Source organism: Anthonomus grandis, chromosome 22, assembly GCF_022605725.1.
Source record: "Anthonomus grandis grandis chromosome 22, icAntGran1.3, whole genome shotgun sequence".
Lineage (NCBI taxonomy): Eukaryota > Metazoa > Arthropoda > Insecta > Coleoptera > Curculionidae > Anthonomus > Anthonomus grandis.
The window spans coordinates 43,939,455-43,966,327 of NC_065567.1; the positions used below are offsets into that span (position 1 = coordinate 43,939,455).

Consider the following 26,873-nt stretch of genomic DNA (forward strand, 5'->3'; position numbering starts at 1 on the left):
GACTTCAAGCCAACACTCCACGAGATGGCATTTCGATCAATGACATACATAAATTACAGTGAAAAAAGGTCGGTTAATATTTGATCCACCCTCGTATTAGCTAACGCCGTCGCATCTTCTTCTTCCTTTATGCCAACTTTAAGCCTTCAACTCGTCTTTCAGGCCAGTCTTCGTAATTCCATAATTCTTCGTAATGTAATTCATCTTCAGCGTGTTGACATTGATCACTTTCTTGGCCTCGTCTTCATCGTTGTCGCTTTTCTCGTCTTCCGAAGCATCGCTGCGCGCATCATGCTCGATCGTCTTTACCTCGATTAAGAGAGAGGCGTCGTTCCTTGATTACTCCTTTACGCTATGTCAAGGTCTCGTGCAATCAGCTGAGCCTTGGTCTCCTCAACAGTCAGTTTATCGAGTACAGCGAGTATCTCCGCACTTGACAATTTTCAAATCATTCGCGAGCCGGTCTTTCCAAGTCCACGTAATTTCCTCACGCAAATTTCTCGATTAAGTTTCGAGTTTATCCCGGCTGCGCCCCCAATGTGTAGGGGGAAATTAATCAAACGCGACTAGGTGACATTTCAAATTATGCTTTATTGAAATACTTCAAGAGAAAAGAGACTTCTCGAGTTGATCACCGACGTAACCTCGCATAGAAAAAGTGTAGATTCTAAATTGAAGGGGGAAGGGAAGAGGCTTTCCCTGCACCACTGCCTCTCCAAATAGCACGGAGTGCGACAAGGGTAGAATGTATTTGTAAGTGCCTAAAGTACTAGTAATAATGAAGTAGTAATTGGGCAATTACCTTGAGTGCGCGAGTACTATACCTACAGCACACACGTGTGTATTTTAATGCATTAATTTACGGTCTTTAGGTCTAGGTTTTCTTATGTTTCAATACTTCTTTGAAAACTAATTCAGACATCCCTGTATGTGCCATGTAATTACTTTTCATAAACTTGTGTGGAAGTATTGAAATTTTTATTTATCAACAAATCTGCCTATGACACTTTTTTTTTAAATATTATCATGCTAAGTAAGTGTAATACTGAAATGTTTATTTAATATTTACTGATATACGAAAAATTCTTACATGTAAAGGAGTTAGTCCTCCGGCATCTCGTAGATTAGCATTAGAATTATGATCAATAAGTGTCTTTAAAATATCATTCTGTCCATTAATTGCAGCTATATGAGTGGCTGTTTTACCATCTTGATTTTTTGCGTCACGTTTATCGCCTAAATACTTAGACTCTGATGACTGAAATAACTCTGCAACAACTTTATGATCTCCTTCCTTAGTTGCTCTAAAATGAAAAATCTTTTTATGTTATGAAAAGTATACAGGATGTCCTATTTGCTATGTGTGACTATTGCTATTTCCGAAAATATAGAAAATACAAGAGCGGTTAAATTAGAAAAAAGGTGCCAATTTTGATGCTTATTCTAAATCCTTTTACAGCGCTGCAAAATGTTTATTACTTTATAGGGTGATTTATAAAAAACGTCAAATTTTATTTTAATTATTATATTCAAAACCATTAGTTTTAGAAACTTACTTTTAATTACAAAGTTTAATAATTTTTTGTGCTCCACAAAACTTCACTTTTAATGTTTTTTATTACGTTTATTATCTTGGGAACGGCTATCAACTTTTTTTTTAAATACGTGTGGCGGTTACATTCCAAACTAATTATAGCGCTCTACTGCACGGAGCAGAGACCCTCCTAATTTCTTGAAGGATTTTATTGTATTTCCAATCACTGGTTTGCCCAAGAGTTCGCCTTACTTTGGGAAATAAATCAAGCACCTTTTGGTTTAACACAACTTTATTAAACCTGATTAATTCATAAAATGGTCCAAATTATAGTCTACAAAACTATACGTTGTACAAATCACTACTAAAAACCTTAATAAACATCTAAAAGCTTAGTTGAAACATACCGGGTAAGTACCGCCGTGAGCTATAAATAGCACATAAAAGATACCGATCGGCTATTGTGCGCCAAAACCGGGAGCAAAGTTCAAGACGGAGACCGACCGTGCGAAGGGCGACCGCGGCCTACTTTTCACTTGGTCGATCGACGACTTCATACTGCATACTCATTGACAGAAATTTATATACCGAAATTTATCGCCCAAAATCGCCATTTTCATTTTTAACCTCACCAATAGATGGCGCGCGCAAAAAAAACATTCTGTTATTTCAAATCATTTATTGTTTTCTTCAACTTCACAAAAGCTGTTCACAAAATGTTATTACGTCATCAACAGAATTATGTTCATTTTTCAATGTTACTGAAGGAGAATTATTATACATCTCCTTAGAATTAAATCTAGAAAACATATCTTTCGTAGGCTCAAAAGATTTGCAGCATATTTGCCTAACATAAAAATGAAATCGAATTATCGATATTATTTAACTAAATTCATTATCGAGAATGTTCTTTCCACGGCTGCATTCGAGGATGGCAAACTAAGAAAGGTAAATGCAAATAAAGAAAGTTCTTTAAACATTAATGCACCTGCTGCATTTTTTTGAGTTGCAACTTTTTTCCAAAAAATAAGACCGTCGTCGGGTATTTTTCCATTAAATATTTCTCCCCAGTTAATATTTAATACATTTCTATACTGGGCCTCCATGTCAGCTAACTTTTCTGAATTTGCATACATTAATGGTAGGTCTCCAAACTTCTGTCTCTTCTGGTTTAAAATCAGAACAGGACTAAAATGTCTTACTTGGAGAAAAACATCCAAATGAGTAGGCATTCTATCAATTAGTTGTTTTAAGAGCTCCTGTATAAATTTAAAACATTTTTTGTTTATATCTATTATTTGTTCCTCATTTAGGTTGGCTGCAATTATTTCTTGTTCAATGAAGTAACCAAGATCACACGAGCCCAAGTCTAAATAATTTTGATCATATTTGATTGAATTCCTTAACAAGTCCAGATTTTTATCAAGGTGATTAATTATTGGTGGCTTAATAATTTGAAAACGCAACGCATCGGAAAATTAGATAGTCGCGGATATACGAACAACTCATAGTAATTATTATCGAACGGTCTACAAACGGATCCGTTTTTTAGAAAAATTATTGTTTATCTAAGTTTTGTAATTACCTGATCGCCCAATTGATTTTGTAAATCGCCCAATTTGCGATTTCAACCAAAAAATGGTCGCAACATTTCTAAAAAAGTAGCCCAAATTGCGATAAATCGCCCAATCTGGCCACGCTGCTCATTGATTGATTTGGGGTGGATGACGGACGGCGACGCCCATTATTAATACGTCACAGTTACATTATTTAAGTCCAAAGTTAGATGGCGTCACTATAATTGTTTTTAAGTCTTTTTCTATTATTGCCCTTATTACTAAAGTTGTGCTAGTCACAACAATACGGACCTGCATTTTTTATAACTTATTTTGAAGGCATTTTTTATTGCCTTTGACGTATCTTATTCATATGTTTCCCAACATTTCAACGTATTAATAACCCTCATCAGGAATTTTTCCTTAGTGCGAATCTGACTTTTTTAATTGGTAAAAACTCAAATACTTTTAAATGTTTATTTTTTTCCTTAAAATTTAAAATGTAACTAATCCATTTAAATTTTCTTCTAAATTTAAATCTTCCATTTAAAAGTTAGCTAATTAAATTAAACTTATTAAACTAGTGGTTATTTGTGTTAAGCCTGAAGAACCATAATCTAAATATGTTAAAAAATGTAGTTTTAAATTATGATACTTACTGATATTATCTGTTCAATTTGTTTGTCATCGTTACCAAACAAAAATAATATTTTTGACAGAAGACGTCAAGCTTTCGCCTCAGTTTTTATTCACGTTAACATTCTTCGAATTACTAAAATAGTTTATATTTTTTTCTTTTTTACTTATTACTTTCTTGATTTATTTCCTGGTTTATTTTTTGTGTCAAAATGTAGTTTTCTAATGAAGAACGGCTAGCTTTATTGTCGTGTTATGCAAGAGCGTTTCGCAATGCAAATGATGCACTTCAAATGTACACAAATTTGTATACAGAAAGACGGATCTAAAGTTTTACAATATTCGAGATTCTAGATCGGCGTTGTACAAGGTTTCTGAACAATTTTAAACCACATCGTTGGATTGCTAATGACGGTCCTATAAATTGGCCCGCAAGATCACCTGATATAACACCCACGGATTTTTTCATATGGGGATTTATTAAGGACTAGGTTTATCAAACCACGCCTCAAAATTTAGAGCGTAATATTAATTTTTTTAAATACCTCCTTTTAATATTGATATTTAACATTTAGTAGCAATAATGTTATTCAGCAAATGATTGTTTAATAAATAAATTTATGTTAGCTAAACAAATTGTACACTCTTTAAAGGTTATTTAAAAAACCCAGTCATTTTGTGCCTAAAATGGAATTATTATTAATATAACCCCTTTTAAATTATTTTAGCGTTTATAAATATATTTAAATAACAACCAAAAAGATAAACTTTTAATGACACCAATTTTAAATTTGGTGTTTTTTATAAATCATCCTGTAATTCACGAACTTATAAACATTTTGCAACGCGGTAAACGAATTTAGAATAAGCATCAAAATTGGCAACTTTTTTTCTAATTTAACCGCCCTCTTATCTCCTATAGTTTCGGAAATAGCAATAGTCACACATGGCAAATAGGACACCCTATATATACCCTACGGTTCTGATTAATTAACAGATAGATTGAATAAAAGGTTTTTTTTTAATAGTTGATTTTATTTTTGGACGTCATATATAAATATACAGGGTGTCCCAAAAAAGTATGACAGAAAATATTTTTTTCTTAAATGGAACTATCTTTAACTGTTCCCAAAGTAATTACATTTACATAAAAATTATAACACTTTATTTCACATTCTTTAAATTTATTTTATCAAATGTCTGAAGTGGCCGCCATTAACAGCTCTGCAGTACCACAGATCGATAAATTCTTTCTGTCATTTTCAACTGTATCTAAGGACATATTCCTAATTACATTACGAATGCGATATTTGATGAGCGTTTGTAGCTTATGTACACCACATTTTTACATAACCCCAAAGAAAATGGTTCAATGGATTAAGGTCGGGCGACATTTGCCTATTCGCCGGTTTGAGAAAACGATATCTAGTCCCGTCAAAGTTCCTTCGAAAAAGTATGGTCCTATTACTCTGTTATTAAGAATCCCTGCCTATACATTCAACTTTTCATAATTCTGAGAATGACTTTTCCTAAACCAGTGTGAATTTTCAGGTGCCCAGTCCTTAAAATTATACTATTGACTTGTCAATAATCATTTAAATAAAAAGTTGCCTCATCTGACAAGCGTATCTGTTTCACCAGTCTAGGGTTATTATCAGTTTTTTCGGTCATGGTCTGGCAAAACTCGTTTCTGCGATCTGCGTCATCTTCTATACAGGGTCCTGCAACAGTGCGTCGGTCTTCCATAAAGCTTAAAAAAATTAGGTTAAAATTTTCTAACCTCTTAAAAAATGTTTGGGACCTGATAGCGCATATCTGGAAAATATTTTGAAGTATACAGGGTGCTTCAAAAAAGTAGGGCGATATAAGCAGCATTTTTTTTTTTAATGGAATGCCATTCTTTTTATTTTATTTTTAAGACCGCCTTAGGCTACCTAGTATACGCGCTAAATGTGGCTGCTTTGTCATGCGCAGTTTGACTGCAATAATTTTTTTTATAAAAAAAATCTTAAAATCATTACATCATTTAATTTCATATTGATACTAGAAATGTTAATTCAATGTCAATATTGGACTTAATTGGGATTCTCGAAGAATTGACAATTACCTTGACTTACATTGTTTCCTTCTGTCATATACAGGGTGTTCGTAGTTAGCAATCATATTTTACGAATTTCAAAGCTCCATTTCTCGCTTTTTTTAAATGGAACACCCTGTATATTTTTCAATACATAAACATTTTTTATTATGTAAACATATTAGCTATCTTTAGTCGTTTTTAAAATATTCACGATAATAATTAAACAAGTATATTAAAAATATTTATCATTTTATTATTACTACATTAAGTGTTCAATATGTCCTCCGTTTTGTTCAAAACATAAATTAATACGTTGCTGAAAACTTCTTTCTACTTCATGTAGCATTTGTGGAGTTACTTGAGCAAACGCATCCCGTATTCTCTGCTCCATATCTACTGCCGTTGTAGGTGGATTTCTATAAACAATTTCTTTTACAAAACCCCATAAAAAAATCTAATTTTGTTAGGTCAGGTGATCTGGTTGGCCAATTAATAGGTCCATTCCTTCCAATCTATTTTTCTTCAAAGGTTACATTTAAATATTCAGTGACATTTCGAGAAAAATGTGGAGGAGCTCCGTCCTGTTGAAACCACATTCGGTTTTTTAGTAATTAATGGAACATTTGCAAGTAATCTAGGCAGTTCATTTTGTAAAAATTGAAGGTACATTTCTCCATTGAGATGAGCATTAAAAAAATAGGGACCGATAATGGTGCTTCCAATAATTCCACCCCACACATTTATGACCACCACCTATGCTGGTAGATCTGCCGCATAAAATGGGGGTTTTTGGATGAATAATAATGAAAGTTATGTCGTTTTTATGAAATGTTGCCTCATCTGTAAATAGGAGATTATTGAAAAATGTGGGGTCGTTTTGTAATTTATTTCTGCTTCAAGTACAAAATTCAAGTCGGTTTTGTATATCTCTATCAAAAAGTGCTCGATGTTCATGGATGTGGTATGGATGAAAATGATTTCTTTTTAAAATTCGTTGCACTGATCTTTTACTTATTCACTTATACACTGCTGCTCCGATATTTGACTGACTTAGGTGAGGATCTTCGGTTACCGTTAATAACACATCTAACTCTTGCTCCTGATTAGTAACAGGCCTCATTCTATCTTGCAAACCTCGTAACAAACACTCCCTGTCTCCACAAATCTTGCTAGTAACCTTCTAAAAGATTTTTCTTCTGGACATCTTCTGTCAGGATAGCGCGCCCCGTATATTCGAGAGGCTAAGAGGCAATTCTTTTCAAATTCCCGCAACATAAATATCATGTCAACAAGTTCGTCTTTGCTAAAATGCATTTTATAAGTATGCAATTTCCGTTCAGATTAGATTTCTGAAACAAAACTCCAAATTTCTTTTACAAACAAAGTTACGATAATTCCAATAACTGAATACTTAAGCTGATAATACACATACAAAAATGATATTCTCACCAAAATGTCAAAAATTTATTTAGAGAAACAGGTGAAATATTTTGCTTGGCAACAAAAAAGGTATTAAAATACCTATTTTGTTAAGAATGCAGATTTCCTGGTTCTTATTTAAACATTTTATTATCTACGGATAATTATCGTGAATATTTGAAAAACGACTAAAGATAGCTAATATGTTTACATAATAAAAAATGTTCATGTATTAAATCTTCATTAAATGGATAAAAAATAAACAGGGTGTTCCGTTTAAAAAAAGCGTGAAATGGAGCTTTGAAATTCGTAAAATATGATTGCTAACTACGAACACCCTGTATATGACAGAAGGAAACAATTTAAGTCAAAGTAATTCTCCATTTTTCTAGAATCCCAATTAAGTCCAATATTGACATTGAATTAACATTTCTAGTATCAAGATAAAATTAAATGATGTAATGATTTTTAGATTTTTTTTATAAAAAAAATTATTGCAGTCAAACTGCGCATGACAAAGCAGCCATATTTAGCGCGTATACTAGGAAGCCCAAGACGGTCTTAAAAATAAAATAAAAAGAATGGCATTCCATTAAAAAAAAAATGCTGCTTATATCGCCCTACTTTTTTGAAGCACCCTGTATACATCAAAATATTTTCCAGATATGCGCTATCAGGTCCCAAAAATTTTTTCAGAGGTTAGAAAATTTTAACCTAATTTTTTTAGGCTTTATGGAAGACCGACGCACTGTTGCAGGACCCTGTATAGTACCTCTTGAAGTAATTTTATAAGGGTCCCCTTTTCCTACTTTAACAATGTTATTAGAGTGGATCTATGGAAACGTGTTATTTACATCGAGCTGAGTACTTAAGAGGTTCGGACTTTTGTGTACCGAAACGAGGACCAGTTTTTTATCATTAGGAACGCCAGTCCTTTCTAGTTTGTCAAGATCCTGTCTCTCTAGCAGTTTCAGTCTCACTCCACGCATCCTCAAGTCTAACGGTTGTAGACTGACTGTGTGTCCTAGTTTTCTCGACGACCACTTCCAGCATTTCATAAAATAAAGTTTAATATACGGCAGAGACAATTTACAAAATTAGTAGTAAGATAATGCAAAATAATATATAAGACAATAATACAAAAATTGCAAAAAGATATAAATCAAGATAAAATCTCAAAAGCCTAAATCAGAACATATAAACATTAACAAAGTTAAAAACTTAACACTATACAAGGAACATAAGTGAAAATCTAAGATAATTTTTGATCTAAATGAGCCTAAGCCGCTGGAAAATGTATCCAACGCAAAGTCATATTGAATGAAGAAAAAACATCATAGTTAGCTAAATAAAAAGATTAAAGAAATATAGGGGAGATTGCCCTTCTTAGACAGGTGTTACAAGGAAGTGCTTTCAAAATAGTAGGGCAATGACATAAACGATTCAAGATCTTATAAAATGTTAAAGCATCAGAATAATGCCGTTTGATTTGAAGATTACTGGATACTGATATCAAACTGGATACTCACAGCATTATAGTAAAAATTATAATTACGAAAAATATTACCAATCATAATAAGACGCGTTCAATATAACAATCCTAATAAGGAGACCAAATTACAGATGCATACTTAAGCAAGTAACGAACCAAAGAGCAATAAAGTAACTTTAAACTGTAAGATGAAAGATGTATACTATTCTAGTGACAAAACCTACGCATATTCCTATTAATAATATCCCAAATGTGCGATAAAAAAGTTTGCTTGATATCCAAAAGAACACTTAAATCTTTAATTGCATCAACTAACCTATGTTCATAATTGGTGATGAGAACGACCAAAGGACATACATACACACTTCTTTACATTGAGTTTCAGGCTATTCCTAAGACACCACTCAGCAATGCTATTTAAAATTAAAGTAATTGAAGTACCTCAGCATCAAGATATGACTCAATGGGTTTATAAAGTTTTAAATCATTAGCAAAAACAAAACGCTTTGAATGAACAACCTCATCACTTAAATATCTAATAAACAAGCTAAAAAAGACTGGTCCAATATGCGAACACCTGAAGATACTTCAATACCGTTAGAAATATAATTATTTATCCTGACCAACTGTGTGCGACCAGTCAAAAAACTATGACAAAATTTGACCAAAGTTCTCTCGACCAATTTTCTCTCCTAACCTCGAAAAACCGTCAGCTATTCCAGCAAATTGAACCTGAGCACTGTTCGAAGAATGCAGCTGCGAAACACGATTATGGACTGTAACGAAATCACTGTTGCCATCACTCATTGATCCGAGTAACCCAACAGATCGGATGTCGTGAATGATGCGGTACCTAATCTTAACGGCGGCATATTTTTCACAACACCAATTGTGTGAACCAGTCTTTCTAGCATGTGCGATAACTTTAATAAAACTGGAAGTGGAAAAGCCGGTACAGCCCCTATGTCTACTCAAGTCGGCCATCTTGCTTCTATGCGCAAGGAAAAATGCTTCAATAGGAACCACATCAGTCAGAAAACCTGTCGAAACTCCAGCGCAAAGCATGAACTCCACCTCGGTACCCTTTAGCTTGACAGCGTGACATACAAAAGTATGTCATGTTCAAATCACCCTGTATCATACCAAAAACTCATGACTCATGACTCATCTTTCGCGATTAAGATGTTGCCTTGGCAGGAAAAGTTGTACTGATATATTTTTCAGTATGTTCATGGGAATGCCAACAAATAATAAACAAAACTTATCGTGTAAACAAATTTTGTTGTCTAAAAATAAAAAGGCCTTTTGCCATGTGCCCTAGACCATTTTGACGTGTGTAATTCTATGTCATTTTGACTTCAACTTTTCCATATTTTAAAATAAGCTAATAAATTTACTTTGCTTTAAATTTCTCATTTTGAATTTACTGCATTGGCACAAACCATTTTAAGGTCAACCACAATAGTATGTGTCAAAAAATACAAATACTTTTAAAGATATTTACTTATCCTAGGTCTAGTATATTTACCTGTGAAGTAAATTAGTAAAACCAGATCTTAGAGTTTCATGTGGAGGTATTGTACCTTTAACAAAATCTGTAAGGACTAATCCGTCGTCAGAGAGGGGATTTCTTCGATAGTGGTCTATTAGCGTTTCTAGGCCATGCAGTTTTCCTAAATCATCTGAAATAGAATCATTCAAAATATTACTTCCTAAAAATATAGGATTGACATGGAATAAAGCGAGACCAGTAAAAACTAATAAAAGAAGGAAAGTTTCTGGTTTAAACTTTTATAGGGTGGCATCGCATAAGTCTAATCTTGCCATTGAGTGGGTGTGCCTAGCTTAAAGTAATAATACAACTACTTTCTTTCTTTATTTATAATACAAATTTATTACACACTTAAATTTTCAAATAAGCAATCAAGAAATAAGGCACGCGAGAAGGAAGACCCTAAACTAAGCATTTAAAAAAATTCAGAATTAAAAAAAAGAAAATTTGTAGTTAAGTAATAGGTAAAAAATTAAATTTCAGTTCTTCTGTATGTAAATATTTTTAATTTTATGTTTAAAATGTTTTTTTCACTTAAGGGTTATTATGAATTAACTATATATTTACGTTTAAAATGAGTATAAATACATTCTAAAATCTAATTGATTTTTTATTGTTATTTCTTTTTCGGCATTTTCAACTAGTACATATTATGTAAAAATTGAAATCAAATTAAAAATTTATTAAATTATTTGCCAAATATAATTTCTTTTCTTATCCTAAATTAAATACGTCGTTTATTATCAAATTGTAAGAATTTGCAAAAATTATAATTAGAATTTTTCATATGAATTTTCGTCTTTTGAAATGTAATTTTCGGCACTTGAATTTATTTTAAGTTTCTTCCAGATCCCTACAGTTATTAACCAGGTATTTGTTTTAATTTTTTTTTTATCCTCCAGACAGTGGAAAAGTTATTTATGTAACAAGTGTGTAAAATTATCCTTTTTTTGTGAATGTGATATTCCACAATTCCCATGAATAAAAAAAGGGGATTTTACACAGGTGTAACATACAAAAAATTTTCTACTACCGAAGAAAACATAAAAAAATCAACAATACCAAATTACTTTACGCAGTAGTGCGTAAAAGGGCATTTCGATTGTTTTGTTTTTAATTTTTTAGGTAATTTTTTAACTTGAAATGGAATGAAATTAAAAGTTAATCCTTTGGATGCCCATATGAAACATTTGTGCTGTCTGGGGCTGCGCATTAAAAATACCAACCATATTTGCAATACAATTACAGTAATAATTAACCAAAATTAAACTTAGCGTAAATAATCTTATTAGTTTTCTATTTCCCCCGCCGTAAATACATTTCCGATGAAATCTTTGTGAACGCGTCTCGTATCCTAGTGATGGATACCCTTAAACATGATTTACGACCCAATGCAAAAAATGCCGACTGTTCGAGGAAAACAAAAGTGTGAGTGATCTGACTTGTTGAAATATACAGACTTTGCTAAAAGGTTATATATATAGGGTGATTCATTAAGAATGGGCCATCTCTGAACTGGAGTTACTGTCACTAAGTAAGAGTGTATTATTTGTAGTAAAAATTCTAAAATAAGAAAATGCCACGTCATAATAAATATTCCAACAGTGAAATGCGTGATATGATTTGCGTTTTTGCTCAGCTCTTTTTATGTCAAAACATATAGAGTCACCAATTTTCAAGACGATACTGCTTAAAATCACAAAATTATTAACAAATTTCAAATTAAAATTCCAACTTTAAATACCATGTATCTCGTAAGCCTGTAACATTTGTATAAGACTTGTTAAGCTCAATAGTCATATTTTGGTGTGTAGTATCTCCAGTGCAGAGATTGCCCATTCTTAATGAATCACCCTGTATAATGTTTCTTTTTTGTTATATTGCTTTTTGCATTTTTCATAAATTCCACTTGTGAAATTTTAATTTAAATATGAATACAAATATTTTCATTATGTTAAATTCATGACTGCACTAAAAGCAAATGTTGAGCCACTACAGTTCTTTGTTTTAACATTGTTAAAATAGCAGGTTAAAAAAACTATTCTGATTGCATTGAATTACATCTTTTATATGCACATTTATAAACATTCCTTGGAAAGGGAAGAATTTAACCATAGTTTAGACATTTAAATGGGTATTTCATAATAAAGTATCCTTATAGGCATATTTACTTTAATAATAAAAATAGATGCACAATGTAAGTTTTAATGTTTCTGTGTACTGTAATATAACACTAAAAAAAATTGTTGACAATTTCTATACTAAGCTATTTAAAGCATACTTACTCAGAGAGAAAAATGCATCTTCTTGGTGCCTTCGAATCTGATAATTACTAACTTGATTTTCATATAAAACCGATAGAACATAATCATTTGGAGATGATATGCTATCTCTTACAATAAACAGCCCGTTGGAGTTTCTTGCATCTAAAAAAAAGGTAAACATTTATTAAACATATACTGCATGATTCCTGAATTAAAATTATGCAAGTAAATGATTTTTATATTAAATTTTAAATGCCACCAATCAATATCAATCAATACCAATGCCGTATCTTTTGTATTATCTGTATATATATATATATATATATATATATATATATATATATATATATATATAGGAAAAGTCTAAGGATATTTTTATAAAATTATTTAAAAAAAATGTTTTTGCTGATCAATTTAAATCAATCTCATCCTGTAGATTTCTGTGAGACAAACAGAATCTTAACACTGATAACAAATATTTCAGGAATTTTTTCACAAAACAGAAAAAACCATGGTTTTTATATTGCAATAAATATTCTGGTAGTCTCGATTTCGTTCATGGTACAGAGTTACTGCTTTGCAGAGTGAATAAAAAAATTGTGTTCCATCATGGAACGACGTCATTTAACTTTGGACGAGATGAATAGAGCTGTAGGACTTCTTCAAGGAGACATGCGGCAAATTGATAGCTGAGCGTCTAGAAGTCTCTCAGAGCGTTATAAGTCGATTGTGGCGGCGTTCTCGTGAAACTGGAAATCCAGCTGAACAACATCCAGGACGTGACCGCGCTACGACAGCTGCTAAGGATAGATTTTAATTAACTTGCAGATGATTGACTTGCAGAGAGCACACAATATTGGCGTAGGCCGTGATACTATAAGAAATCGTCTCCATGAAGCCAACCTCCACAATCGAAGGCCACTTAGATGTCTTATCGAAGGTCACCTCTTTCCAGAGGCAATCGCGCTGCGAGATTAGCATGGTGCCAAGAATATCAAAACTGAAATGAACATGATTGGGCTACAGTTTTATTCACCGACGAATCCAGATTTGGATTTCATCCAGATTCACGTCGAGTGAGGGTATGGAGACGATCTGGAAATGCAGAACGGTTAAGACATGTCCAGGAAGTGTATACATACAGAGTACAATTATGGTATGAGCTGGAATAATGATGGGCGGTAGAACCGACCTCGGTGTTCCAGATCGCTTCCTTACAGCTCAGCAGTCCATCGATTCCATTCTTCAACCTGTTGTTCGTCCGTTTGCTGGCGCTGTTGGCCGAAACTCCAACTAAGTTGGAGGGGATTGATGTATTGCCATGGCCAGCACAATCTCCTGACCTTAATCCAATTGAGCATGTATGGGATATGCTCCAACGAAGAATGACTCCACAGATGGGTGACATTTACACTGCCTTTCGTTTCCGGGAGAGACTGATAGCGGAATGGGCAAACTTACCCCAACAAAACATCGACAACGTTATTTTGTCTATGAACAATAGATGTCGAGCCGTCATAAACCAGCGTGGAGGTCATACTTTGTACTAATTTGCGTTTTTTATAAAGATTTTTTTTTTGTATCTAATTTAAAAAACATTTTTTTTTTCATTATACAAAACAATAAATTTATTATATACTATAATTCGGCTATTATTTATCCAGAACAATTCAAAAAAAAATAAGGTCAATTTATAAAAATATCCCTAGACTTTTCCGATGTGTGTATAATAACTTACTAAAAATGCTTTGTTGACAAAAGGCAAATAAAATACTAATTTGTATAATTATGTGAATGTGATATTATTGGTTATTTATTACAATAAATTAGGAAAGAGAAATTAAATTTATTATGTACATACTGTGAGTACATTTCACGCGGCACAAAGGCAGTACAAAGAAGTATTCAGGGACACTAAAAGACAATGCTGTCCGTTCCGCGAGGATGTTGAAAACACATCCTCCGCGGCACCTCTGCGCAAGGTACTGTCCAAGAACCCTGGTGCTAAAATGGAGTCGCAGTGACTTCTAGATAGCGGCTCACGATCTCCCTTGCAGGTTTCGGAAGCCGATTCGTATCGAATACGGGACTGCCAGAAGGATAATCACTACATTAGATCACGAGTGGGTGAAATGGGTAATAAAAACATACCCTCTCGAATCTCCCGACATGGATGGGTTATATGCTTGACTTCTACAAAATGGGTTAGATATACTAACTCCACAAATCGTCGGAACTATTCAGGCTGACTATCGTTAGACTGCCCTTGCTCAGGGCTACGTCCCAAAATAATGGAGTAAGGTGAAAGTTGTTTTTAGTCCGAAACCATTAGTCCGAAAAAAGCGACTACACAGACCCCAAATCAGACCAATCAATCAGCCTTACCAGTTTTCTTCTTAAAACAATGGAGAGGCTGATTTACCGATATTTAAAAGAAGGCGTCTTGGTCAAAAGACTGCATGTGCAACAATACGCCTACGAGGCGGGCAAACCCACGAACCTGGCCCTACACTACCTCGGGAGAAAAGTGGAGGGTACTCTAGACAATGGAATTCTAGAAAAGATCACCTCTCTGAGCCAAACTTTTGGCCTCACTCAGTGGGAATAAAAAGATTTGACTTTGCAAAACATAGGGATTTTCTTCAACAATTGGGAAGTTTTTGCTAGAAATGGGTATAAACGTGTCTGAAAAAGCCAAAAACCAGGCAAACAATGAAACCTAGAAATGTAACATATTCTACGCCAACATTTCGTCCATTAAAAATAAAACACAGAAAATAGAGGCAACAATAAAGCCTAGGAGCAAATACGATTTGCTGTTTCACAGAGCATCATATGCTACCTGATGAATAATGGATTACAAACTAGGATCGTGCTTTAGCCGGGAACATGGCGTTAGCGGTTCAATGATTTTTTATAAACTACATGGGAGATAAAACCGCTTGAACAATATACCCGACTATCAATTCTCTTGATAGTCGGGTGTATTCTTCACAGAGGTGTTCTCACTTTTGTGAGGTGAGCGCTGTCGAAATTGTAAAGTTAAATTTAATTTTGCTTACTATCTATCGCCCTCCTGCTGGAAACTTTAATATATTTTTAGATGTTATAAAAAGTATATTGAATATTAGTCTTAGCTGTAAAATGTTATTCTAAATGGTAGCTTTAACATACCCTTCGAATTCCTGTGTAAGTGATATGGATCAAATTCTCCAAGGTATTTCTATCCTACCGAGATCTTACATTCCCGGAAGTTAAGAAAACAAAAAAAAACTAAATAGCGACTTGAGAGGTTTAAAGAGGAGCTTGCCCACAGCTGGGGCATGCGTTGCATGTTCTGAGTAAAATGTGTATGAAGAGTGAATGCCAACTTCTGTGGGTGGAGAGAAACGCTCCTAGTGTACGGCCAGACTGAAATGTAGCCGGGCGTTCAACGAGCGACCGATTTTTAGAAAGACAATTTTTTGGCCATACTAAAAATATAAAATCGCAGATTTCTCGTGTTCTGTGCCAAGTAAACTTGGCGCCCTTATCTAAACTAAAAAGAAATATTTTAATACACAGTAACCCCTATATGAAGTAAAAATTATTTTTGGAGAAGTCTCGTAGATATGAAATACATCCTATTAATAAAAGGAGAAAGAAATTTGGAGAATTTTACGACCTCGAATCTACATCATGGAGTTCCTTATGAGAATATCCGGAACAAACATTCTTTGAATGCTTAAGAATGTCCATAAGCACATATGTTATTTTATTAAGTAACGTAATTATATAAGGCTTACGAAAATCACGATAAATATATCAGCAGAAGAAAGATTGGTAGTAACGTTAAGGTACGAATATTTTAGTTAAAGTTTTAATATTTTGTTGATGTATACAGGGTGGTCATTTGAAAACTTTTCACCACGAATTTATCGAAAACCACTGTTTTAAAAAAAAAACGCCGAAATACGTCAAAAGGTTTGTCAAAGGGGACAACTTTTTAACCTAAAATTACTTCACCCTCTTTCACCCTCTGCCCCCCCAGGGACAGCCCCTTAAAAATTTTAAATGGCAAGGGGTATCGAGTAATAGCTTGTTTAAAAGGTCTTTCGAAGTTTTTTATTTTGACGTTTGAATTTTTTAAATCGGTCGATTCGTTTTCGAGAAAATTAGAAAAATCTTTGTTTATCTTAATTTGTTCAGACAGAAAACAAAAACATGAAAATATTAGTTTTTATTTCAATAAGTGTTCATGGTATAGAACAGATGTAATTTATTTTTTGCATACAATAAAGATTATTTTATTTTATTTTATTTATTTTAAATAAGATAGAACAAGTGTGATACATAATTAAATAGGATTTAAATCAAAATTACATTATAAACCTCGCTTAGCAAGTTTAACACTGGAAGGCAACTAAATAGTAATACCGTCAAGATTTTGCAAACATTAAATTGCATTAAAGTTTTTTATTGTATTAAAATTTTTACCATATACACAATTAAAATTATAATTCTCAAGATTTTTGTTAGGTACCACTAATAATAATAGTATTCATATTTAACAACAGATAAAAATGGATAAGGTAAGCAAAAACAGAAACACAAAAACAAAATAGACATCATATCAACCTTACTCAAGCCAATTATTGATGCCAAATTTTCAATTCTTCAAAATCCAGCAAATATTCTTGAAATTCTTAGTGTGTACATATTTTGTGTAAATACATTTAAGCAGGTGGACAATTACATATTTAAATTATATTTTATTATATTTAAATATTTATTAAAATCTTTTTGCAATGAATGGCAAAAAAAAAACAGTCTATTTGTCATTTTCAATAAATTATAACAGACATAACCAAAATACCATCAAGGTTAATGTGTATACTTGTTATTTGTACATCAGGAACATGGAAAGCAAATATGCTCAAATTTTATCTAATGTCATCTTAAATAATCAAGAACTGGTGAATTTTAATCTATTTTGTACTCTCTTAGCAATATTGGAATTGATCTGTTTATAATGTATTTTTATTGATATTTTTTTTAGTTTTTGAGATACCTTGTACTTAATAGGTTTATATTTGTTATAAAAGTATAATATAACCAGCTTTGTAAATGAAAAAAAAAACAAAAATTTGCTACTTACCTGAGTTTCCAATGTTATAATCTCCTTCCAAATAGAATAAAAGAAAAAAATATAAGAAAATATTTACAACTGTAACCAAAAAATTATGTCAAAGAACATTTCCATCTCTTTAAACTATTGTTTTAATTTGAATTTGTGGTTAGAGCATAAATTTAGTATTTAGATTTAAAAAATAAATAAATTAAACATATATACACAGACGATATTTTTAATATTTATTTATGTTAGGCTCTTTATGTATTGGCACATCTGGATCTAGTTCACATCTAGGTGAAATTTATAAAGTAAATAAACCTGTTAAAATATATGAATCGCTTATTTGTGAAGAGATCTAAGTCACAAAAATGACTTTTTGAGAAAATCGAAAAAAAGTGTTTATATTTTTAACTTAATAAAAATATATATATTTTTTTTGGGGCATAGTTACAATTCGTATAATGTGTACTATTTCTACTTATTTACAATTTTTTTTTAAAGCAAATATTGTTTTATTTATAATATTGTTGATCTGACTTATATCCTTTCACGAATTAATTTAAAAACTTCAATAAAATCATTCGTTTTGTAAATTATATTACTAAATTTATAATAAAAAACAACATCATTGATAAACTTTATTCTCAAATATATAGAACTAAACATATTGAACATTTTTGATGAAACAAAAAATCACATTTCAATGATCTATAAGACAAAACTTTTATTATTCATGCTCAGCTTCCGCATCAGTGGTTGGCCAGCCCAGTATTTTCTCATAAAAGTCCATAAAGTTTTCAGGAATATAACCAGTTACTTTCCTGATATCATTAATTTTTTTTATATTAATTGGAATTTTTTCCCCCGGATAAGCTCTTTCATTAGCCAGTTGAACAATTCCAGCATCAGGAATTTTTAACAAAAAAGAACTCTTTTGTACTCCATCAATATACTTTAAGGCTTCAACAGTTCCTTTCCTTTCATGATTGTAGCGAAACTCCATAAAAGTGGAAACTGCGAATGACTCTTTTTTTGAACGTGGAATAGACCTAGCACTGCTCTCCAAGGAAAAGCAAGTTTTTTTATAGTACTTGGACCACCAGTTTTTAAAATTTAACACATCATCAGTATCGACCATTTCGACAGTAAATTTTTGCCCCTTTGCAGCATTGCAAATTACTTCACACACTTCCATGGGTGTATACAGCCTGTCTATGCGATTTAGTTTGCGTTTGACTAAACCAAAGTCACGATCGCACGGCAAAAATGAATGGCCGCGAATCGGAAATTTGTGAACAACTTTTTCAAACATTCCACTGTCAGTAAGAGCAAGACAAAAGCGAGTCATAACATTGTTCTTATTTTGGCCCCCAGAACCGTCACTATAGAGATGAAGTTCTTTTACGCTGGCAGGAACATTTTGTTTTATATATTTGAATAAAAAAGAACATGTTTCATTTGGCCCTTTTTTAGCCAGACCTTCATGGTAAAGAAAAAACTGAGCACTTCCATTTTTTAGATTGCGAATACCAAAAGGAAATAAAGAAAGCTGACGTAAGTAAAAAATATCCTGTACGGGAATAGACGGCAACGAAATATTCTGCATATAATCAAAACATAGTCCGAGAACTCTATCATTTTCTTTGCACATTTTTTCTGTATTTTGTATGCTAGTATTAAATTTTTTAGAACGTCTTTTGTGCACCATAAGTTCAGCTAAAGCAGCTCTTTTCGCTGTTTCATTTAAAGAGGAACTTGTGGATTTAATTTCAAGTTCCTCGCATTGACAACACGTATCTACTTGCGGTCGTACAAATTTATAATCAAAATGCTCTTTAAAAATTTTGTAATATGTCGAATATTTCACATCAATTTCTGTATGCTTTTCTTTGAATAAGCTATGCAGCTTCTTGACATTTAACTTTGCATCCAGATATAGATATTCTTTGGATGCATAGTGACTATGTTTAACAGGAAATGTTGAAATGTGTTCACAGACTATCTGAATAATATTACCTGGAACAGTTTTTCGATTATTTTGTAGGCCTCTTAAATCTCTCGGGGATTTTCCAAGATTCAAAAGAAGTTGCAACCGTTGTACTAACTTAGAACTTATGCCATGCAAGCTTAAAAATGCTTTTTTGCAAACCTTTCGTCTCTCTGTGTTAACCAATACAAAATATTCAAAAGATGAACTTCTTTGTTTTGCTTCTTCTTTCCGTGGCCGCCTGTTCTTGATATTGTTTGACACCAATAGTCCTTGCAGGTAAATATCTTGTTCGTTTTTGGTTGAAAAAGAACGAAACTTATTCATTATGTGAATTTGTTCTGCTGGAGTTAGTTTTTCAAAACATTTTAGCTTGCACCTGCAAGAATTCATTCCCATTAAAAAACTTCTTAAAAAACTTAAAATTTTGTTAAACTTACATGCATGGCTCGCCAACAGCTTTTCCTGGAACCATGTTATCTCGATAGTTTCTATACGGTTGTCCCAGCAATCGACTTTTCTTAATTCTCACAGCTTTATATTCATCTGTGTTTTTAACTCCCTTTTTTCTCTTTTTTTCAATATGCTCACTATCACTCATATTATTTAGTATATTAAAAAAGAAACCAAATAGAAAAACTGAAATATTTAGTCCGAACACGTTGGCTAACAAAACAATAATAAACAACTTTTCGTAATGGCCACGTGCATACCGATGCGGCGCGACTGCCGCCAGTCCGTGTAAATTTATGAAATGATTTAAGTCACTGACTCATACCCTTTCAAAAATAAATATAATATTGTGATGCCTTTTTTTTTGCTACGGGTAGTACAGACTTAGATCCTTTCAAGACTAAACGGTAGATATACGTGCTATAAATAAGATTTTATAGTAATCTTGATTTTCGTCAAGTAGTGACTTATACCCTTTCATAAATAAGCAATTCATATATAGTAATATAATATAATAAAATGATTTGTATAAACAGATTAATATTATATTTGTCATAATAATATTAATTTGTTTAATAAATAATATACAGTGCTTTCATTTCAAAACGATCCACCCTTAATAACTTTCTTCTATTCAATGGTACCAAAAAAAATGAAATCGGTAAATGTGTAAGCAAATAGTTAGCGAAAATGTCTAGAAATAATGAATATTTCATTTACGCCAAACTTTGGTATTTTACATGAATACTTTTAGTGTGGTACCTACATCATTTTAAAATTCTAACATTTTTTATAATAGATCATCAAAACAAAAATACAAGCAATTTAGAAGTTAAAATGTGTGGTAACAAACAGTACATTTAGTTCAAGCAAATTATTAATTTTTTTAAGTAAAAAATGTGTACCGTTATTTGCGAGAAAAAAGAGTGTCTTCAAATTTTTTGCAAAAATCTTTGCAGTCTTATAACTTTGTATGTGTATTTATTTCACTTATATTTTTTGCGAAACCTACCTAATAGGTACAAGAAAACACTGCAATACCTTACATTTTTAAGGCGTTTAAAAAGCAGGCGATTTATTATTGTTAAAACTGTCAGTTTGACGCGTGCAATTTTTCAATTTTAGTTAAAATCACACATTACTCAAAATCGGTGTGCTCGCAGAACCGCGAGAGCATTTATTGAAAGGTATCAAGATAAAAACGTGAGCCATAAATACGTATTAGAATTGATACGAAAATTTGAAGAGACAGGATCGATTTGCAATAAGAAAAAATATGAAAATAGAGTTGTCGATGAAGCATGCCAAGTTGAAGTACTAGGACAATTTGCTATGGATCCAACTTTGTCTATACCAAAGGCCGCAAAACTAACAAATATTTCCACTGGTTCCGTACATAAAGTTTAAAAAAAAAAAAAGTTCTTTCCTTATAAAATTCATATTCTTCATAAACTCGGAGAAGATGATTTTGATAGGAGAATTCAATTTTGTGAAGTGATGTGCCAGCGAATTGACGACGATCCCCATTTATTGAAGAACATTTGCTTCAGTGACAAATCGACCTTTTTTTTAAATGGCCTGGTGAACAGACACAACTGTAGATACTGGGGGAATGAAATAATCGGACCATTTTTTTTGGAAGAAAATTTGACTGGCGAAATTTATTTAAACCTTTTAGAAAATGCAATATACCCTTCCATTATCCAATCTATGGAAAATCAAGTAGATCAACATGGTGCTATATTATTGAATTAAAATAATATACATTTTCAGCAGGATGGAGCTCCCGCGCATTACACTTTGGTAGTTCAAGAGTAGCTTGATGAAAATTTTCGAGAAAAGTGGATTGGCAGACATGGTGCAATTAAATGGCCTGCGCGGTCTCCGGACCTAACCCCACTAGACTTTCTTCTTTGGGGCTACTTAAAAAGCAAAGTTTATAAAACCCCACCTGAGAGTATTGAGAATTTAAAAAATAGAATATTTCAAGAATGCAGAGAAATTTGCGGGCAGACCCTTGCCAATTTTTATAGGGAGTTTGAAAATAGGCTTTTTTATTGTCTTGCTAATAACGACGCGCATTTTGAACATTTAATAAAATAAATTTGTTAAACTAATTAAATTTGTTTTTCTATCCTACCGATTTACACTTTAATTGCTTCTTGGTCAATCAATTTTATTTTTTTTTACAACCATTGATAGCATAATGAATGCCCTTTAAAATAATGTATCACACCATGGGGTAGCCATTTGACATACCAAAATTTGGCGTAAATAAAATAATCATTATTTCTAGACATTTTCTCTAACTATTTGCTTACACATTTACCGAATTAATTTTTTTTGGTACAGTTGAATAGAGTATTTTACGCTGCTTACTATGATGTATCACACGATGGGGGTTCCCATTTGACATATTAAAGTGAGGTTAGCTGGAGGTGAGGAGGTGATTGACAGAACTTCAGTAAATGCATAATTAAACGTCCCCCTGTATATCTAATTTGACTTGTTTTTTTTTTTTTTTTTAAGAAAGTTATTAAGGGTGGATTGTTTTGAAATGAAAGCACTGTATAGTGCTAAATTATGTATATTCAGTAAAGCTACTCGTAGCCCACAGGTTTGAAATTTTTGTACTTACTGAATCTCTACATAATAAGGCATTTTCGTATTTGAATCTAGTCTGGTTTTATTAAATAAATGTGAATGTATAATAGATTTAGTAATATATTACTGAATGTACCTATTTAAAAGTAGTTTTTATTAGAAAGTTTAGGTAATGGAAATGGTGGTGGCAAATTTATATTTTTAAAATTATATATCTAGTGGTTTAGGTTCTCCGCATTTATTAAAACAGTACAAAAACCAGTAGCTCAATTCTTTTTTACAAATTGAGACACCTCAACAAATAAGATGAGGTGAGAGGTTTTTGTTTTTCTCCAAGGTGTCCCCTCTGCCATGATTCCTTTCAAATTGTTAAATATAAAAGTAACAATTAAAATTGTTAATAATTTAATACTAACATATTTTAAAATACATTTTGCACAATGCTACGAGATGAAAGTATATAGACTAATTACATCAGGTCCATTACCTTTTAACAAAAGTTTCTCTCCCTCCTCTCTGGTTATCTTAGGATGGTACCAACAAATTTCCTCAATTTGTTCCATTACCCTAGTTTCTCTTTCGTTGATGTGGCAGGTAATGACATGACATGAATAATTAACACAAAAAACAAGTACCTAAATTAAATAATAATATAAATAAAATCAATAGTACAAAAACATACAACTGAACGTAAATAAATAAAAAGCTGAGAACACAAATATTTTTAATTAACAGGTTACCTACCTTTCATGAGTGTCATTGTCTGTTGTCACCATCAATCAAAAGACGAGCCTAAAGCGCAATTCATAAGTTAGCGAAAAGTGTATTCGCAAAATAGCTTGTTATTGGAATTTTATTGTATTTCCTGAACTTTACAGGCCGACATCGATACCTGCGTCTCCGCTGCCTAAGTGAAACGGGACGTAAATATATACAGGGTGTCCCGGTTCATGTGGGAAATCTCTCGAATTCAGGTAGAACATCGAAAAATAATACCCAACGTTCCTATAAAAAAAATCCTACAGGCCTTCTTTACGAAGAAACAGCCTCCTAAAGGACGCTGCTGGAAATTGGTTTTTCCTAAATTACTTTTAAGCTACCCGGTATAATTTAATAAAAATTTTAGGTGATGAACACTATTAGAGACCTCTTAAAATGCCATCCTTAAAATACATTTACCTTGTTTACTTTGCCAGGGGCGGACTAGGTTGTACACTTTAATGCGTATATTTTTAACACCCTGTATGTTAAAGTCTAAAAAAATAAATATGGATACCTTGAATCCTAGGCTAAAAAAAAGATACTCTTGTTCATTATCGATAAAATGAACCGTTTTGGAGAAAAAAAATAATAAACGAGCCAATGTTTTTTTTTATTTTTTTTTAATGAGATAAGTACGCTAGTTATTTAAAGAACAGAGAAATTTCGATGTAAGTCATTTAATTTAAAATAATACATGTTCCTAAAAATACAGTGGTGTCCTAAAAAATACTTTTACAAAATAATAAAAAAAAACCTATGATGAGTGTATCTTTTTAAATTAGAAAAAACAACTTACAAAAAAATGCCAAAAACCAAATATGTAAACAAAAGTTAAATTCTTCAATACGAGCAATAAACAATTAATTATTAAAAACTTCATAAGTAGGTTCGACGTGGGCTCCGTGAACTCTAACACATTCGCGGGCACGACGAATCGAAACTGCTGCACTCGCCACAATAACCCAAGATTGTTTTTTATATTATCACAATGAAATGTAATTCTTTGGAGCAGTTCTTCTCGAGTATCGACTGGGGTGGAATACACCAAGGTTTTGAGGTAAAAATCTAATGGCGTTAGATCGGGAGACCGAGGAGGCCAAGCAACAGGTCCTCCTCTACCTATCCAACGGTTTTCAAAAGTATTATTTAAGTGGTACAGCGAGGCTAAAATGGGGTGGGGCTCCATTATGCATGAAATACATATCTCGACGGGTTGCAAGGGGCAAATCTTTTAATAAATCTGGAAGATTGTTCTGGAGGAACTCCAAATAAAGTTCTTCGTTTAAACGTGGTGGCAGTTCAAATGGCCCAATCAAAAAATTGCCAATAATTCCTGCCCAGATATTTATTGATTGGAATTGATATTGATGATGAGAAATAATAGTATCACGGGGATTTTCATCAGCCTATCATACATGCGAGTTATGTAAGTTTTCAATTCCATTTTTGGTAAACCCTGCTTCATCCGTAAAAAGAATCGTGCTAATAAAGTTAGGGTTATTTCGCTGCTCATCTAACAGCCAGTTTGCGAAGTGTATTCTAGGAGCAAAATCTCTGGGCAGTAGTTCATGCACTTTTTGTAAGTGATATGGGTACAACAGTTGTTCTTGAAGTACCATATGTACAATTGTTTTGGACGAATGAAGCTGAGCGGCTAATTTTCGAGTACTCGTTGTAGGAGTGTCAGCTACAGCGTCTAAAATATTTTCTCCCAATTGCACTGTACGTGCTGTTCTCCTCCGACCACCATTATTCTTTTTTTTTTTCAAAACATCCTAAAATTGCATTAAGGAAATTTAATAGTATTACCTCATTAAGTGGAAAACAGAAACCTACCAGTTTCCCTTAGACGTTGATCAACACGTTGAAATGTTTTCTGATCCGGAATAATGCGATTGGGAAATCTTTCTTCGTACAATCTTTTTGCTTCCAATGCTTTGCAAGACGCCAGACCATATATAAGATGCATATCTGCATACTCAATAAAAGTAAACTCCATATTTTGACGTAATTTAAATTAAAAGTTACCAAAAAATACAAAAAAAAAATTATCAAATAAAGGATGAATATGTTGACAAAGATTAGCTTTAAATGATAGGTATTTGCTAAATTTGGAGTATAGCAACGTTTGTAATAATAATGCGTTCAAAAATGCAAAAATTCCGATAAATAAGTCAGGTACAATACAATTGGTTTACATTCTTTTTTTAGTTTTTTTTATGTTTAGTTTTTATCTTAAGAATAACAAAAAAGAAATAAACGTATAATAAATAAGAAATATTTTGTAAAAGTATTTTTTAGGACACCACTGTATTTTTAGGAACATGTATTTTTTTTAAATTAAATGACTTACATCGAAATTTTCTGGTCTTTGAATAACTGGCGTACTTTAAAAAAAAACATTGGCTCGTTTATTATTTTTTTTCTCCAAAACGGTTCATTTTATCGATAATGAACAAGAGTACCTTTTTTTTAGCTTAGAGTTCAAGGTATCCAAATTTATTTTTTTTAGACTTTAACATACAGGGTGTTAAAAATATACGCATTAAAGTGTACAACCTAGTCCGCCCCTGGTAAAGTAAACAAGGTAAATGTATTTTAAGGATATTTTAAGATGTCCCTAATAGTGTTCATCATCAAAAATTTTTATTTAATTCTACCGGGTAGTTTAAAAGTAATTTATGAAAAACCAATTTCCAGCAGCGTCCCTTAGGAGGCTGTATCTTCGTAAAGAAGGCCTGTAGGAATTTTTTTTATAGGAACGTTCGGTATTATTTTTTGATGTTCTACCTGGATCCGAGAGATTTCCCACATGAACCGGGACACCCTGTATATACACGTTCGGCGGTTGAAAAATTTCGAATATGATTTTTGCGTAATGTGTAAGAAGGAGACGGAATAGAGCGAGAACAAACTTGGCTCCAGCCTGGGCGGCTATCGCGTCGTCGTTGCGCTTATCAGTCCGGTTAAAGTTCGGTTGCAATTTCTCGCATACCTATGTACGTGTTAGCCGATCATGTTTACAATTTATTTCAACCTTTGGTACAAAGACGGATACAGTAATAAAATAAAAATGGTTTTCACTGTTGATCAAAAGATTAATATCATTAAATGGTATTGTCATACGGATAGTGCAGAAGAAGTTGTCGGCCGTTTTATATTTGCATATCCTGATCAGCAAGTCCCTACTGCTAAAACAATTTACAATCAATATCTGGCATTAGTTTGAGCAGTCGGGATGTGTAAATCGGTGTGCAAAATGTTCTAGTGGCGATCAGGAACCTCGTCGAACACCTGACGCTAGGATTGAAAAGGAGGTCAAGGTGTGTGCTTTTGTAGAAGTAAGTGAACCTTGTTCTAGCTCCCAAATTTCTGAAGAACTTGATATTCCAAGTCGTACAGTGCGTGATATTTTGAAAAG

The 26,873-nt window shown here is 32.6% G+C and overlaps 1 protein-coding gene across 1 annotated transcript in view; it reads right to left on the bottom strand.

Annotated features, from left to right (window-relative positions):
- LOC126748859 (tyrosine-protein kinase Shark) overlaps positions 1-23,413 on the bottom strand; it is a 48,750-nt gene extending 25,337 nt beyond the window's left edge. The window contains exons 1-4 of the mRNA XM_050458369.1: positions 23,178-23,413; positions 12,555-12,695; positions 10,246-10,399; positions 1,091-1,304 (exon numbers count right to left, since the gene is read on the bottom strand). Coding sequence (XP_050314326.1) covers positions 1,091-1,304; positions 10,246-10,399; positions 12,555-12,695; positions 23,178-23,253 — 585 coding nt within the window. The 5' untranslated portion in view covers positions 23,254-23,413. The remainder of the gene's footprint in view (positions 1-1,090; positions 1,305-10,245; positions 10,400-12,554; positions 12,696-23,177) is intronic.
- Positions 23,414-26,873: the final 3,460 nt, after the last annotated feature.